The sequence below is a fragment of the Heloderma suspectum genome, chromosome 11, assembly GCF_057233095.1.
Source record: "Heloderma suspectum isolate Gila_16-S chromosome 11, 16-S_ref, whole genome shotgun sequence".
NCBI classification, from domain to species: Eukaryota; Metazoa; Chordata; class Lepidosauria; order Squamata; family Helodermatidae; genus Heloderma; species Heloderma suspectum.
Genome location: NC_139468.1, coordinates 41,288,224 through 41,306,196, shown reverse-complemented (window position 1 = coordinate 41,306,196; position 17,973 = coordinate 41,288,224). Strand labels below are relative to the sequence as shown.

The window sequence follows — 17,973 nt, the reverse complement described above, 5'->3', positions numbered from 1 at the left end:
ATGATTAAAAAAAAAATTAAAACTCCACTGCAATTCCTCCAAAGACTCCCAGCTCTCCATAAATGTATCTGTTTGCTTCCAATCAAATTTGGGAGGACTGATCACAGGGTCAGCCCCAGTTCTGGCAAAAAAGAGAAAGAAAACCCAACCAACAGCTATATATACCTACAGCAGGAGTACAGAGAAGGGCAATTCGAGGGGCGGGGGATGTTTTGAGTGATGCCTTTGCCTTGTGAATAATGAACAGTTCAGGAAGGTCAACCCATTACAACGGAAGCTGTTTAATTATTAATTATGCACAATCTATGAGCAAAAGGACAAGTTCAGAATGTTTAATATGTGGGAAACTCCAACCAGACCCTTGCTTGGCATTTTGCTATTAGCAATCGTCAGCAAGGTGCTCAAGCGGAACAAGCAAAGCACAGCAGCAGAAAATCTGAGCGGGGGGAGAGGGAGGAGGTTGAACTTTAAACTCCCTCCCTAATATTTAATTTGTGGAAGTGACAGCCCTCCAGGTACAGAGCTAAGTCATTTGACCAAAGTTGTGTATTTCAGTGGCTGCCAAAGGCAGCAATATTTTTAGGTGTGCTTATGGAATTCTTTGCAACACTGCAGCAGATGTGCACAATCCAAGACTTTTCCTCCAGAATCTTTTAGTCCTTTTTCTTAAGGCTTCTGATCACCCAAGCACACAGCTGATCAGCAAGTTCTCCATTCCTTAAAAAAAATAATTATTTCTATTTCCTAACTTCACAGGATGAGTGCTGATGCTTATGTAGCCAAAATGGTACCACTCACACACAAGAGTACAACATGCTCAGAGAAACGTTTGCAGAAGTCCCCCCACCCCCCTCAAAACAGGATAAAGAAATCCCAAACACAAATGGGTGGTGCCATTCATGAAACCTGAACATGAATGTTCCTGCACAAGGGTGAAGTAGGACGGAGCAGAAAAGTGTGTCCTTCTCTCAGGTGAGGAGGATTTTCCTACTCTAAGCAGCCTTCTACCTGAGAAGGGAGAGTTCTGAGGGCAGGAATCAGGCCAGCTCATGGCTGACAGGATCTGCACTTTCAAGGGCTCCCAGGCAGGGAGGCAGTCCAGGCGTGACAGTTGACATGATTTGCACCTTCAAAGCTTTCCTTTCCCAGGCTGAAGGCTGCCGAACTGTGGGAGGAGCCCTGGGAGGCACAGACTGGGTCAGTTGGTCCAATCCACACTTCAAAGCTCTCACTTTTCACCCCCAAGGACTCTGAAGTCTTTATCCCTACCTGAAGAGATGTTTGTGCCTGTGATCCAAGAGTTATTTCTCAGAATCCTTTAATCTGTTTCCTTATTGCCTTTGATGGCACAAACACACAGCTGATCCACATGTTCTCCGTATCCATGGGCTACATTTTCCCCTAGTATGTAATATATACATCATGTAAAAGCCTCAGGAAGATGCAAGATTAAACTATCAGGACAAATATTTATTATTATCTACTTAATACATCTCTCATATTTGGTCTAGGTCAGACCAGATATTTCAGGATGTCTCACAGCCAATTTTTTTCCTACTGTAAAGTGGTTTTTAGAACTTATTGAGAAGTGAGAGTGCAATTAAACACTATCAGTGAACAACGAGGATAAGCAAGTGTAGGCCCCAGGGCCAAATCGAGCTGCCTGAAGAGCCTACCTAGAGCTGGTGGCTGTTGCCAAGGAGCATGCTGGCCGCCCACTTGGGGGCATGGGCAAGGCCTTGGCCCATCACTCTCCACAAAGCAGCACACCAGTAAAACTAGCTGCTAACAAGAGCTCTTTGAAGCCTATTCTCAATTTCTAGCTGTGGTCAAATGTTAGGATTTGCAGGGTGGGATCTCTGAAAGATTTGGTTGATGGTAGACTGAGTGGTGCCATTCACAAAGTGCTGCTACTGAACAACATTCATACACACACCGGGACCTGGACAAGTGAAGGTAGACTGAGTGGTGCCATTCACAAAGTGCTGCTACTGAACAACATTCATACACACACCGGGACCTGGACAAGTGAAGGAGACCTGTCACTGGAATGAAGGGAGGCTGCACCACTACACTCCTTTGTGGATCAGCATCTCTTATGCCAGTAGCTTGAAAAATGGCTATTCCAGTAGTTTTCGCCATTTCATACCTTCAGAGAACACTTTCTGTATTAACTTGTCTGTGGTGGGCCTGCTACATATTGCAAGGGACTCTGGGGCATATTCTAGGGTGGATATTTGGAAGCTCACTGAGAAGATCAGCAATAGGCTGAACCAATGGAGATTTTTTTGACTGCTGATGAACTGGATTTTCTTGACTACTCTTGTCTGTTTTGACTGCTAATTTTATTATTATAGTATATTATTAGGCTTTTGATATTGTTCTAATTATCTGCTTCTATGCTGTTAGCCACTTTGGGTTCCTTAGTGAACAAAATGGATGTTGTTGTTGTTGTTTAGTCGTTCAGTCGTGTCCGACTCTTCGTGACCCCATGGACCATAGCACGCCAGGCCTTCCTGTCCTGCGCTCTCTCCCGGAGCGTGCTCAAGTTCATATTCATTGCATCAGTGATGCTATCTAGCCATCTCATCCTCTGCCGTCCCCTTCTCCTTTTGCCTTCAGTCTTTCCCAGCATCAGGGTCTTTTCCAGGGAGTTTTCTCTTTGCATTAGGTGGCCAAAATATTGGAGCTTCAGCTTCATTATCTGTCCTTCCAATGAGCACTCAGGGTTGATTTCCTTTAGGATGGACTGATTTGACCTCCTTGCAGTCCAGGGGACTCGTAAGAGTCTTCTCCAGCACCACAGTTCGAAAGCATCAATTCTTCGGCGCTCAGCCTTCCTTATAGTCCAGCTCTCACAGCCATACATTACTACTGGGAAAACCATAGCTTTGATTAGACGGACCTTTGTCGGCAAGGTGATGTCTCTGCTTCTTACTGTGCTGTCTAGGTTGGCCATAGCTTTCCTCCCCAGGAGCAAGCGTCTTTTAATTTCATGGCTACAGTCACCGTCTGTGGTGATCTTGGAGCCCAAGAAAGTAAAATCTGTCACTGCTTCCATTTCTTCCCCTTCTATATGCCAGGAAGTGATGGGGCCAGATGCCATGATCTTCGTTTTTTGAATGTTGAGTTTCAAACCAGCTTTTGCACTCTCCTCTTTCACCCTCCACAAGAGGCTCTTGAGATCCTCTTCGCTTTCTGCCATTAGGGTGGTATCGTCTGCATATCGGAGGTTGTTGATAATTCTCCCAGCAATCTTAATTCCGACCTCTGATTCATCCAACCCGGCATTTCTCATGATGTACTCTGCATATAAGTCAAATAAGCAGGGTGACAATATGCAGCCTTGTCGTACTCCTTTCCCAATTTTGAACCAATCGGTTGTTCCATGTCTGGTTCTGACTGTTGCTTCTTGACCCTCGTACAGGTTTCTCAGGAGACAGGTAAGGTGGTCTGGTACTCCCATCACTTTAAGAATTTGCCACAGTTTGCTGTGATCCACACAATCAAAGGCTTTAGCGTAGTCAATGAAGCAGAAATAGACGTTTTTCTGGAATTCTCTTGCTTTCTCCATGATGCAGCGAATGTTGGCGATTTGATCTCTAGTTCCTCTGCCTCTTCGAAACCCAGCTTGTACTTCCGGTAGTTCTCGGTTCACATACTGCTGAAGCCTAGCTTGTAGGATTTTGAGCATCACCTTGCTGGCATGTGAAATGAGCACAATTGTGCGGTAGTTTGAACACTCTTTGGCGTTGCCCTTCTTTGGAATTGGAATGTAAACTGACCTTTTCCAGTCTTGTGGCCACTGTTGAGTGTTCCAGATTTGTTGGCATATTGAATGCAGCACTTGAACAAAATGGATACAAGTGTTCAAAAATAAAGCAAAACCAAACAGGTGCTGGGCCTCACCTGTCAGCCTGTGTAAACTAAGCATGCAGTCTGGAACACACCCAGAACTCCCGTGTGCCTGGGCATTGCAGGTGAAGATTAGCAAGCTGTCTTTCATGAAAGCTGGTCTACCATTACTGAACTTCTCATTGAGAAACCCCTAATAAGCTTCTGATGAACCCTGGGTTTTCCTGGAAATTGCTACAGAAAGTACAGAAGCACTTTCCACGCTTCCCCCTCTCTCACAGATTTAAATAGCTAAGGCACAGCAGCATAAAACACCACTGGAACCCGGATCCACCAGAGGGCCTTCTCTGGAAAAACTAAACCCATTTATTGTTCGCTTTCACCCCTCTGTAAACGACCTATGCAGTCTTACTGCTTTTTCATAAAACACTGCCACAAATAATCAAGCATGACCGTTGACACCTGCAAGATTGAGTTTTTAGGAACCATTAAATGAGTTCAGCCTCTTGGGAGGGTTTGTTTCTCAGGTTGGTCTAAAGGTAATTATTCAGCTATTCCTACCTGTAGTTTTACCTTGTTCCCATCTAGCCTTTGAATCATGCACATGGATAAGGTCACAATTTCTGGTTCCAGTAAAGAGAACAGCAGAAAAAAATTGGGGCAGGGTGGAAGCAGTGATGGATAGATACATTCTGACACTTGACTCTCTTCTGTACACATGCATTTAACATCTCAGACATAGAAGTGTATTCTGTATGTGGTATTACATCTCCCTGCTCTATTTTTTTTTTAATGTTAATGCAATTTCTGAAAATGCACCCTTAAAATATCACTGGTGATTTTAACATGAGAGTTAGAAACAAGCCACAGGGTGACTGCTATTCCAGCCTAATCAATCCAGAGTACTAGATGGTGATTTTGAGAAGGCACCTGTTTTGCTGTTGTTCCTCTGCTAGGTAAAGTTGTAGATAAAGGGGGCACATTTCAGACATATTCATCTTTATCACATGCAGAACAACTTGAACAGCTTGCCAGAAGGTGAAACAGCAAAGCTTCAAAGCTACATAAAAACAATATTTTTGCACAAAGCCCCAAGTCTACTAAGAAATGTATCTTGCCCCCCACAAGGGACCAGATCCTGAAGCAGTAGAGAACCACACAGATGAACACTACTGGAGGTTCTGATCACAGTTTAAGTCAGGGGTAATTGCATGCTCTTCTCATCCTTTTCAATCCAGATTGAGCCCACTCACCATTTCAGGGTTGTTCTCTTTAGAGTAACTTTGAAGAGCCTCCCAGTAAGCAGCTCAAAACTGGTTCAACAGAGAAGGAAAATGGTGCAGCTGCCAAACAGAGGGAGGGAGGCAAGGTATCAGGGTAGGTGAGCAACACAGGCCGAAATCACAGCCAACAAAGAGGGAAAGACAGCAGGGCAGAATACTGAAATGCTCCCCCTACCCTAGGCTCTAGAGACATGAATTACTACTATCACTTTTGATGTGGCATGGTTTCCGATGACCTACTAATATTTTATGGTGATCCAACTTGCCACTCAGGAGCTCCCCCCCCCCCGCCCCCATGATGGCTACTGTGGTGCTTCCTGGAACTTTCAGTTCTTCACCTTCACTTCCAGTCACCTTAATCATTGGCCCGGAAGTGCTCCCAGGTACCAGAACTGGTGTACTCCTAACTGCAAAGAATCGGAGTTAGCCTCTCTTCAGAACCCCTCTCCCTATGGGTTGGAAGTTTCTGGCAGCACTCCCAATCTACCAGCCCAGAACATCTTTTATACAGATGCCCAATTCCCTCCCACCCCCAGTCCTGGAAAGCATCAAAATATTCAAAGCATTAGTACAGCCAAGACCACAGAAGTCCAAGTTGGGAAATGTGCTTGTCTATGAGCAGGTTCAGGAAGAAACTTGCCATGCAAAACAGCTGCAGACTGAAGCGGAGGGGAGCAACTTCACTCCCCTCATCCTGTGAGTTTTAGGACCTTCCAGCCCTTATTTGCTCTCATGAAGTTGCCACAGAGGGGAGCATTTGGCCCGAGATAATCAGTCTTAGAACACTAAACACTTCTAATAGCTAACACTCGCGTTATCATGAATGCACTGAAAACAACAGCAGCTGCACCATACCGGAAAGCAAACAGACCTTTTCTCATGAGGTCCTTATTTAGAAAGAGACACACACATTAGCACAATAAGTGGGGACTATTATTCTCCCCCAACAGGGCTGCATCTTAAAAAGAGCCGAGGGAGGGGAGCAGGAAGAGAATGAAGCAAGCAAGGAGGGAAAACAGAACTGGGCTGCTATTAAGCTGACGTACGAGAGAAAACTGTAGGGCACCCACCAGGGCCTGAGGAGAAATGGAAATTGTTGTCAGCCGAAGGCAGGGTGTCTAGAAATCAGCATGGCTTTCATTGCACCAGTCTGCACAGAATGTGGCTCGAAAGCAATGGCATTCCTTAGAATGTTCTCTCATTTTACAAAAAACAAGCTTATAGTCCTCATGGCTGGAGAGAAAAGCTTAAAACTGAGCAGGGCAGCTGTTAAAATTAATCTTTGAGATAGGAAAAACACATAAAATGTAGCATATGAATGTGGTCACATGAGAGTTTGCTCGTCTCTGGATACGTGTGTTGGAAAGCTGAGGCACACATACTTTGCACAGCCCTTATTGGTTCAAGGCACTATATATATATATATGTATGTATGTATGTATATGTGTGTGTGTATGTGTATATATATGTGTATATATATATATATATATATATATATATAATATTTTCTCTAACATGGGCACCCCAAAGAGAAATGGGACACCTGTTTGCATGCAATGATTCACACATTGCATGCAATGTGTCTAATACTTTCTCTGTCAAACATGACCCTGTTTCTATTGTTTTTGCCTTCCCTTAAAGGATGTGGCTTGCTTTGACCCTGCAGGAGTCCTTCGGGTCAGCGGTTTGGATGTAATGGGATTTCCAAGACTTGCAAGGGTATGATTCCCGGGACACAGAAAGCCATGCATGAATCAGTCCTTGCAGCTCTGCTCCATATTATACTTGTGCAAAATGGTGGTTCTCTCTCTCTCACACACACACGTTTATAATTTCATTGCAATATTAAGTAATATCATGCATGTGCGAATGGAGCCATTATCACAGATCTAAGATCACAGTTAGAACTTACATATCACCTCAGTCACAATGCTTCTCACAAGCAGGTCAGTTCACAAATTCAACTGCCAGTCATCAAGTGTACAGTAATCAAGTGTCAAGAAATCAACAGGTTTTTATATATTATACACATGCAGATACCCAACCTGCTTTAAAGACATGAACTCACCCTGTTCTAGAAAGGGTTTTGTCCTGCCGGGCATACTTGCAAATTAGCAGCCCTACCCCACACATCCCAACTCCTCCCAACTCACTTTTCTGTTTCTATAGCATTAATTTAAGCCTGTTTCATCAGAAGGTTATCCCATACATGTAGCTCCCTGAAATAACAGAAATTAGCTGCAGCAACTTAGCAGATGCAGGGCCACCTAATCAAAGCCCACTAGTTCTGTCCTACTTTCTAGGCGTAGGGCTGAATTTCAGCAGCTATGGGGTAATTTATCATTTGAGCTGCTGCATTAAGGGATTCAGAGGTTAACACACACACACCTCCCACCTTTCTGTCCAAACAGGGCTCCCAAGGTGGTGTACAAAACCAACAAGAACATTAAAATAAATTGAAACAAATCATATTAACAGCAGGGCTATCGTTAAATCTCAGAGAGCAGGATCAACCCCATATTAAAAATGATAAAAAGCCAACTAAAAATGTCTTCAGTGACTGCCTAAAACTGAGCAAAGATGGGGCACTCTCACCTCCCTAGGGAGGGAATTCCACACTCAGGGTGTTGCCACATTCCCACTAACCTATCCACTACCATAGTATAAAGATGTACAATGTGGTTAGCTTTGAAAGGGAGAATCTGTTGATTCTTGTGATGCAAACTGCAACAACTCTGAGACTCTGTGATCATCCCATTCAGTCAGGTCTCCAAAAGACACGGTCATCAGCAGAATAAGCACATAAGTGCTGCTGTTGCCGACAAGTATATTAATAAGCACTGCATACACAACCAAATTTAAGTTGAGTAAAAAAACGCAGAGACAAAAATGTGCCACGCATGGTTGAGATAAAATGCAACCTTCCTGCCTTTTGAGAAGAAATAGGTTGCTTACCAAGAAGCTCTAGTTCTTCAAGTGGTCATCTGTGAAGCCACACATAGGGGTTCTGTGCCTGCACTGAGCTCCGTTTTGTCTGTAGCTAGACTAGAGTTTTGGTAGAAGCCCTGCCCCCAGCCTCTGGTCGCATGCTCAAGGGACACGGCTCCTGCCTTCCCTCTCAGTTCAACTTCCAATCGACACAGCGGAGACTAGCTATAGGAATGGCTCTGTCCACTGGTAAAGGAATATGTTCCCGAAGGAGTTCTGTCTCAGCCCCACTCTGCATTGTTAAATACATTCAACAAACACTTTTCAGCTACATGTAGAACACCTTTTATTAAAATTAAAAGCAAGCAACGTAACGCATCTCTAAATTGAATAAACATGAAAAAGCTCATACATAATAAACACCAAGTAGTTCCCCCAAAGACTGCCCATTCCTGACTAAGTATGAATCATTAGAGGAACCTTCACCATAGTTAGAAAAAAACCACCTGTTATTGATGTCAGTCTCATGGCTTGTTTCAAGCTGTCTATCAAAGGACACTGACTTACAGGTTCTGGTTGTATTCATTCCCCAGCTATAAACCCTACTCTCCACGTAATTTCTGAGGTCCCTCTGATTTTTTTTAACTTTTAGATCTTTCAATCTGGAATTAGATGAAGTAGGTTTAAGTAAAAAGCCACCTTCCTTATCTTATATGCAAGTAAAGACTCTCTATTCACTTAGGTGCTGATGGTACAGAGTGGGGCTTTGCCCACAAATGCTTTGCTACCTGAAGAAGGGCAGGCATCTGGTATTGAAGAATGTATACATGAGCTCAAATACTGGGTCCTGGATAGGAGGTCCAAGTTACTGTACCTTCAGCCCTAACAACTTAGCCATTTGGATGATTTGTTCAGTGTATGACCTAGTATCTTCCAGTGGGGAGATCGGAGTTTGATCCCCAGAGTTATTATCAGGGAATGAAATGAATGGGGTGACTGATGAGAATGATTCAGAGTCGAAATTGAGTCTTTATTCCTGAAGAGGGAAGGACAAGTAGGGCTGCAGTCACAGCACGGATAGACAGAGAGGTTGGTACAATGCACTTGTGTCCTATTGATGGCTGGATACTGGAGGGGTCTGATCCGAGGGAACTTCACCAAAGTAAATTACAGAGCCCAGAGAACATCTGAGGTTCTATATGTTGCGAGTGAAACTGAAGTATACTTGGGGCCGAGCCCAACACCAAGGACTTGGTGGGGGATGGAACTGGTGCCAGAATTGCTGGCATGAAGCTTGTAGGTGCCAGTGCCATCAAAGTACATGTGGAGGCTGGAAGAACAAAGGGCACCTACTTAGGTAGCATGACCAGTGGCTGTTCTCATCAACCTTCACCCCTGGGAAGTGATGCTGATGCTCTTGAATGAATAGCAGAGTTTGGGCATCACCAGCCATGATATCACGGCAAAGACAACAGACTTCGACAGCAATGATCATGTCAGGGTGGAAACTGAGCCAACAGAGCCCCAGAGCAGTTCTGATTCTGAGAAGGAGCAGCAATCTGTGGGAGAGGAGCTTGCTCATCTCTCACAAGCACAGCAGCTGGCAGAGATTCCTCCTGCCAGCATTCCTGGGAGAGATAGTGACCCTGGCAGTGAGAGAGCGCTGGAGGGGGGCTTGCTGGGCGCTCGGCGCAGACGCAGGGAGCGATGACAGATGGAGGGTGTGGAAAGGAGGCGTAGTGCTTGCTTGGCGCGCAAACAACGGTCGCATCCTGAGGACCCAAGGGAAAGAGGGAGGATCTCTCCCTAGCCCATAAGTTCAGGGTCTTCCCGTGATTCTCCTTCAAACAGGGACCAACTGCCTTACCTGGAGTTTAGGTAAGGCAGTTATCTTTAAGTTTAGGTAAGGCAGCTATCTTTCCCCAGGGCTGTTCCTGGCTTTGGCGCTAGCGACTAGTATTCTGAAAGAGTCATAAAGTAATAAAGGAATAAAGTCTTGGAAAGAATTCCTCGTCATCTGTGTCCTGAGTTGGCTATTGGTGGGGACTGCAAGAGGCAGCTAGGGCGCTCCTGACAGAACATGGGGGGAGTAATACAATGAGTGATGGTAATCGGTATGGCCCCAATACATGTCCTTTGGTGTGTAGGACTACCACAATTCTGCTATGGAATATTGAGAAGGAGAGTGACAATCCCAACATCCTGCTGACTGAGAGGTCTAGGGTCGGTCATACTTTTGATAGCATTGTTCCGAAAGCAACCACAATGAGGTGGGAGGGTGAGCATGAGGTGTGATGTGGGAAATGATACCAAGAATGAGGAGGATCACATTCCAAGTGAATGGTATGCAAGTCCTCTGGGCAAGGTCAATAATTTCCCCCTCTGACACAGTCTACATACTTACAGGCTGGTTGGACTTGAGTAACAAAACTGGAGGCAACACTTCCACTGGTGTCATCAGTGGGGAGGGGATAGCTAATTTTTCTAGAACCACTATTCTTGGGTAAAGAAGCGTTGGTCCTGACATCATCTGCTGCATAAATTTCTTTGGCACTGGGGGCTTCTTGGACAAGGTTGGACCTGATGTGTGTGTCGATCTCAATAGCGCATCCACAGGATTTATGGACTGCTTTGAGACAGAAGACTGGTCCTTTTTCTTTGTAGAACTTTTGGAAGAAGCTGCTCCATGATGTTGCAATGTCAGTTAAGCAGGAAGCTTTACCACCAGGTTGGAGCCAGGACTTGGAGGTATAAGGTGCGGGAGGAGGTGTGTCATTTGGTACCAAGTCCGATATTGATCCAGATGGTTCTGTCACCAAAGGAGGTGTCAAAGACCTGACAGGGTCCAATGAGCTGCTGCATGTTTCCCTGGAAATTGAAGGATCAGCTGAGCTGGAAGCTGTGACAGCCTGTTAGTCCATTAGGATGCTGCTTGACAGAGCCAGTGTGGTGTAGAGCATCAATAGGCAACCCTGAGCAAATTTACTTGAGTCCACTACTTGGAGCACCTTCTCCCACAGGAAGCACAAAGCTGGGAGGCCCTGTTGTACATCTAGTTTTCCTAGTAAAGACAACGTGTGTGTGCGGTGGGGTAGGGCAGGGCAGGGCAGCTCCATACAAGGTTCAGACAATGTTTGCAGAAAAGGGTGGTCTTTGAGCCATAGGCTCAAGAGGTGGAATAAATAAAAACAAAAAATGAACCAAGTGTCAATAATAAATAAAAACAAACAGCACAGAAAGACCAAGAAGACAGACAGAACGAATAAACAAAGAAAAAAGTAGAAAAGAACCAAACTTGTTCCTTGCAAGTTTTTTCTTCAGCCTAGAGAGAAAGTTCTCTGAATTTCTTGGTGGTGGTCAAAAGAGAACTCAGCAGGAGGGTGGGAGCCGTGCTCCTTCAGTATACAGCTGTGAGGTGGGAGTGGACCTTCTGCCGAAGCTGTAGCCTAACTACAGACATTTCCTGAACTGGGCTCTGCACAGGCACAGAACCCCTGTGTAGGATCGCACAGATACCATGAAGAAGAATGTGGTATTTTGACAAAAAGCCTAGTGGGGGAGGGAGATAAAATGTGGTGCGTGCACAGATCAAACAGCAAGAGCATTTGATCAAGACAACACAACATACATCATGACTTTCCATGGCTGAGAAGCACAACTTTGGATAACTAGAAATCCAGATAAACAGGAGTATTATTTCCATAGGACTGTGGGCACGGGGGAGGATAGATCAGGGATCTCCAACCATTTTGGGCCATTGGGTACATTTGGAATGTTGAGAAAGTGTAGTGGTTGCCATCAGAAAATGACTGCCATGGGGTGGGAGGGGATGCCCATTCACAAAATGGCTGCAGTGGTGGACACAGGTAGTCATAAAACACACATTTCACAGAAAATCAAACTAATGATGCCAAAAGGCAAGTGTCTTGCCCAAGAACGTGAATACAGATGCCCCAAAACACAAAAGAACCTTCCTTTCCTTTCTGAACAATGTATTGGGCTGATACAAAACCCAGAGGCATGCTGGGGGAGAGGAAAGGCAGCACGCAGGGCAGCTGGAGGTCACAACTCTGCTGCTTTCCAGCCATCCAAGATAATTAAAAAATAATATTTTTTTTTTTAAATTAGGAAGGACAGGGGCCTCAGCAGGTGTCAAGAGAAGAGTCCTGTGGTGCTGTGGTGCCTGTGGGCATTGTGTTGCGGATGCCAGGGATAAATTGTTCCCAGACCCAGAGCCCCACAGGTGCTGCAAGAGGCACATAAAGCTCTTGCACACACAGGATTCACTACTAAATTCAGTGCCTGTAGCTATACCAAGGACAATTTATGTAGAGTTACTTCTTCCACTGAAATGGACAAAGCAGGCCTTGTGTGTGGGGAGCTCCATACAAGCATCAGAGCTTCTGCTCCTCTAAGCGATGGCTGGATTAGGATTAAATGAATTCAGAGAGTCAGGACTTCAGATAAGAGAGATATAAAGAGGGTTCCTACTGTTTTGGTTTTCTCCCTTTGGCAAAACCAAAATGAGAACAGCATTCAAATCTACCCTTGTTTGCAATTCAACTCTGACCCCTTTTAACAGGGTCCCTGTTGCTGCACCTAAAGCTCAGCTAAAGCGTGCCTCCTTTAAAGGCAAAATGACAGCTTTTATTTCTTTGCATTACCACATCTGGCAAGGTGAAGAGGTGATCAATTAACATGGGGGCTTGGGGGTCTCTGTTATCCAGAAGAAAAAAAATGGACTTCCCTGGAACTGGTCTCATTTTTCCAAGGATTCAATAGGAAGAGTCAGAAAACTGCACAAAGCAGGACAAGGCCAGCCCGCACTCGACAGCTCAGAGCTGCACAAGGCAACTTGTCTCGCAGTTGAGGACGTCGGGCCATTGTGCTTCATTAGGAAACAAAATATAAGCTTTCCAGTCCATTAGGAATGACTTTAGGAGTGAAAGCACATAAGACGGCGACTCACCTCATCAACAATGCACTGGAGTAACTGGAGAGGCTGTGATGGAAAGGAGAGGGTGGGGGGAGAGAGAAAGAGAAGTATTAGGCTATATGCAATATCTTTACAGTGGAGTGGAAAGAAAAAATCATTAATGCAATAAAATATAGCAAGATTAATCAACAGCAGCAAACTCTTATAAAAACATCGTGGCTCAGGATGTCCTATTATTTCTAATGGTACCTAATCTAATACAGGCAGTTAAAGGTTTGCATTTTCCACAAAATGCAATTTGCTAAGTTTAAAACAAGGCATTCAAGCATGCAAAGGAAGCAGCCATCAGGAAAAAGAAAAGTGAATTTTTTTCCCGAACTCATAAAGCTTACCATTAAAGATCCCTGGTTTTTCTGAATCTGAAAAGAAAAAAAGGGGAGGCAATATGTAATTAGCATGTCATAATCAAAATGACTCACTTGGACACATTATGATCACTGAGAGAAAATTATTGTATCGCTGGTGGCAATTTGTGGGCATGTGTTAACACAATTTACATAATGAAAATACACAAATGTTAATAGCTCGCTTCTCATTTATAGGCGAAAGTCAGCAGAATGTTAATTTCACACAACACTTTTTAGTACCCTCCAGGTTGTATTAGAATAGGGAGAAAAACCATAATCCATTTCAAAAGGCTGTTTACGATTCAGATATAAATAATGTTTTATATTGCTAGATTGTGAGCACTGCGCTTAATGTTGCAATCATTGCTAATGTTATGAAGCTCACTCTTTTTAAATTAAAAACCGATTTATTTAAAATTGAAATTAAATCATAGTCAGAAATTAGAATTTTGGATTACTGCCAGTGTCTGCTCACAATCTCCCCCCTCCTTGTTTTTTTTTTTTTTTAAGAAAACTTTAATTATGTGGCTGAACTATCTGCCTCTTCTTGGCGAACACTGGTTTATGTTCCACTTTTTAGAATTCCTTATGTGCCCCCAAATTCCCACAGTTACTTTCTGAACACCAACTTTTTGGTTATGGCTCTGGTTTAAGATCACCGGCTGGCCTGCCCCTCCCAAGCCTGCAAATCCATAGCACTTACTCAGAAGCACTCCCATGAACCTCGAAGGGGCTGCGCAAGGGGCTCACGAAGGCAGCTTGTACACTGCCAGTATGACACAAGTGCCACCGTGGTAGGACTTCTGCCACAGCGACAATAACATTTAAAGGGTGGGGCCACTGATGAGGCCATATCCCTGTAAGGCTGGAAGACAAATGGACTCCCTTAAAATTCTGCAGTAGAATATACAGTTGGTATTTTCCAGAAACATATTTGACTATGCGGTTCTGTGCATATATCAACATGTCCCTTCCATTTTGCAGTTTGCTTCCTTGCCTAAAACATCGTGGGTTCACTCACAGTTAACTTGGCCTGCCCCTTCCATTCAATATTCTCAACTGAGTAGTGCCAGGGATGATGAATGGCTTGTATTTCTGCCACTGGCTTCAACAGCTCTCCTTTCTCCCTGGCTAGCTACAGGCATTATCCTCTAAGTAATAGCTTACACAGGTAGTGAAAGGCCATACAACAACTGCCACCCCACAAACCAAACCCCCCAAAAGGGTGGCGGGGGAGGTCAGATTCTGGAAAATTGGCTGTACCATTATCAGGGTTCTCTTGCACCTTTTACCTCTATGGTGATATTCAGCAAATGAAAATAGAATGCACTCACTGTTCTTGGTTTGGTGATGGGGAATTCCCCTCAGAAAATATGCAAGGTAACACCAGTGCAACCTTGCACCACAAATGCTGGTTGAGCTTCATTTTATTTACTAAGATTTCTAACCCATAAGCTCAGGATTATTACATTTGAAAACCTAACTTTTAAAAATGAAAGCAATACATACACAGATATTTTGCGATGTGAGCTACTGTATCAATATGGGCTATTAAGAAGTGTCACCTGTACATTGAAACAGCAAAATAAATCTCCCTGGTAAGATTACCTTCTCCATTCTCTACACATCCCCAAACACTTTAAGCCAATGATAAACTTCATTTTGGGGTTGGGACTGAAGTACTTCTATGATCCCGTACAGGACTGAGGACACTATTAGCCTTAAATAGATTCTAAGCAGTAGTAATAAAATATTACTACTGTTGAATGAAACGGATGATCTAGATCCATTTCAATCGGGCTTCCAGCCTGGTTTTGGAATGGAAACTGCCTTGGTCACCCTGTGGGATGACCTCTGCCGGGAGAGGGACAGGGGGAGTGTGACCCTGTTGATTCTCCTGATCTCTCAGCAGCTTTTGATACCATTGACCATGGTATCCTTCTGGACAGCTTGTCTGGGTTGGGAATTGGAGGCACTGCACTGCAGTGGTTCCGCTCTCACTTGGATGGCCGATTCCAGAAGGTGGTGCTGGGGGATTATTGCTCTGTGCCATGGCAATTGTGCCATGGGGTTCCACAGGGCTCTATTCTATCCCTCATGCTGTTTAACATCTACATGAAACCGCTGGGGGAGGTTATCCGGAGGTGTGGGCTGAGGTGCCATCAATATGCAGATGACACCCAGCTCTACCTCTCTTTCTCATCAAAACCAGGTGAGGCAGTGGCTGTTCTGAATCAGGGCCTGGGCACGGTAATGGACTGGATGAGGGCCAATAAACTGAAACCCAGTCCAGACAAGATGGAGGTGCTGTTAGTGGGTGGTTCGTCTGCCCGGCTAGGTGATATTCAACCTGTTCTGGAGGGGGTTGCACTCCCCCTACAGGATCAGGTTCGTAGTTTGGGATCGTAGTTCTCTTGGATCCAGAACTGTCACTTGAGGCATAGGTGAACTCAGTGGCACGGAGCACTTTTTATCAGCTTAGGCTGGTATACCAACTACGCCCTTCCTTATTGATTGATTGATTGCATTTATACCCCGCCTTTTTTCCTCTTGCAAGGAACCCAAGGTGGCTTACATTATCCTCCTCCTCTCCATTTTATCCTCACAACAACAACCCTGTGAGGTGGGTTGGGCTGAGAGTCTGTGACTGGCCCAAAGTTACCCAGTGAGCTTCCATGGCCGAGTGGGGGCTAGAACCCGGATCTCCCGGCTCCTAGTCCAACAGTTATCCATGCTCTGATAACTTCTCGTCTGGATTACTGCAATGCGTTATACGTGGGGCTGCCTTTGAAAACGGTCTGGAAACATCAGCTGGTCCAAAATAGGGCAGCAAGACTGGCCAGCAAGCTCATATTACGCCAGTACTTTTTCAGCTGCACTGGCTGCCAGTCCATTTCTGGGCTCGATTCAAAGTGCTGGTGTTAACATTCAAAGCCCTTAACGGCTTGGGGCCAGGTTATCTGAAGGATCGCCTCCTCCCATATGTGCCTGCCCAGACCTTAAGATCATCCCTAGCGGCCCTTCTCCGTGAGCCCCTGCCAAAGGAAGTGAGGCGGGTGGCTACTAGGAGGAGGGCTTTTTCTGCTGTGGCACCCCGGCTGTGGAATGAGCTCCCTAGTGAGGTTTGCCTGGCACCTACATTGTATTCCTTTCGGTGCCAGGTGAAGTCCTTTTTATTTTCCCAGGCGTTTTAGCATTTAGCTTTCTAGACTTTTAGCTTTGCTGTTTTAAATCTGTATTTCAAATTCCTGCACTGCTGCTAGGTTTTATTGTGGTTGTATTGTTATATTGTGGTTTTAATGTTCTATATATTTTATATTGTTTTATTGTGTGCCATTAGGTTTTAATTTTTGTGAACTGCCCAGAGAGCTTTGGCTTTGGGTGGTACAGAAATGAAATGAATGAATAAATAAATAAATAAATAAATATTTCATTTAATAGAAGAGGCTGATGGCAAATAAACAATATTTGATTTACTACATTTATATCCCAACTTTCCTCCAAGTAGCTCAAGGCAGTGTACACAGTTCTTCTTCCTCTCCATTTTATCCCCACAACAACCCTGTGAGGTAGACAAACAGCAAAGGAAGCTATATTGGTCCATACCAAAAGAATACCTTTATTAGGATCTACCGACATATCACAAAAAAGTGAGCAAGCTGTATGAACAGAATGCTGGACTAGATGGACCCTTGGTCTGATCCCGCATGGTTCCTCTTATGTTTTTAACATCCCACTTGATGAAAAGTTCTGGAAAACTCAAGCCTGTGAGGTTTATTAGGCTATGAGCTGATGACTGGCCCATGGTCACCCAGCGAGCTTCAAGGATGAATGGGGATTTGAATCTTCCCAGTGCTCATGTGACACTCTTAACTGTTACACTACAGTAAATTTACCAGTGCATTTAAAATGCCTCACCTACAGCAGCAAGTACAGGATGTTAACGCATGGGAGTGCAGGAGAACTTCGTGGGGATCTCCACCTCACAGGCCATAATCCTAAGAAACGTGGGCACTTGGGGCTTGCGGAAAGTCTCAGGAGAAAGCAAAACATACTGTGCCACTCCCCTGTGGCAGCAACACCCTCCATGAACTTGCAATCTGGTGCAGCTAACTCCATCTGTCTAAAACCTTTCCTTCAAAGAATCCCATGCATTCCCCTCTCCAGAGCGCAAAGGGTGTGTGTGGCATGCTAATCAGACACCACATTTGCATGTCACACCCCACATTAGGGGGTGGAGGGAGGCAGCAACACAGTGCAAGTGGAGCACGCTGTATCTATATTTATTTTCAGCTACACACAATTTGGAGCTATTACGATCCAGCAGAATACAATATGCTGTTTACATTACAGGGGGCAAAATATCTGGCCGACAACCTGTATTGAATATTTACTAGTAAGTGAAAGCTAATTGGGTTTATGAAGAAGGAGGATTGACAGTTTCCTCTTTAATGTATTGGGGGCAATGCTCCTCAAAGTGGGGTGCAGTACCCACGCTGCATGCAATGGAGGAGGATGAGGACATAACATGGGGGAGAGGGCAAATGAAGGGAAAGCGTTATCT

General features: G+C 44.6%; 1 protein-coding gene across 7 annotated transcripts in view; it reads right to left on the bottom strand.

Annotated features, from left to right (window-relative positions):
• The window catches only part of MAP2K5 (mitogen-activated protein kinase kinase 5), a 162,298-nt gene that overhangs the window by 24,980 nt on the left and 119,345 nt on the right, over positions 1-17,973 (bottom strand). For all 7 annotated transcript variants that reach the window (XM_084817527.1, XM_084817524.1, XM_084817525.1 and 4 more), the window contains 2 exons: positions 13,395-13,421; positions 13,036-13,068 (listed from right to left, as the gene is read on the bottom strand). In XM_084817527.1, coding sequence (XP_084673653.1) covers positions 13,036-13,068; positions 13,395-13,421 — 60 coding nt within the window. The remainder of the gene's footprint in view (positions 1-13,035; positions 13,069-13,394; positions 13,422-17,973) is intronic.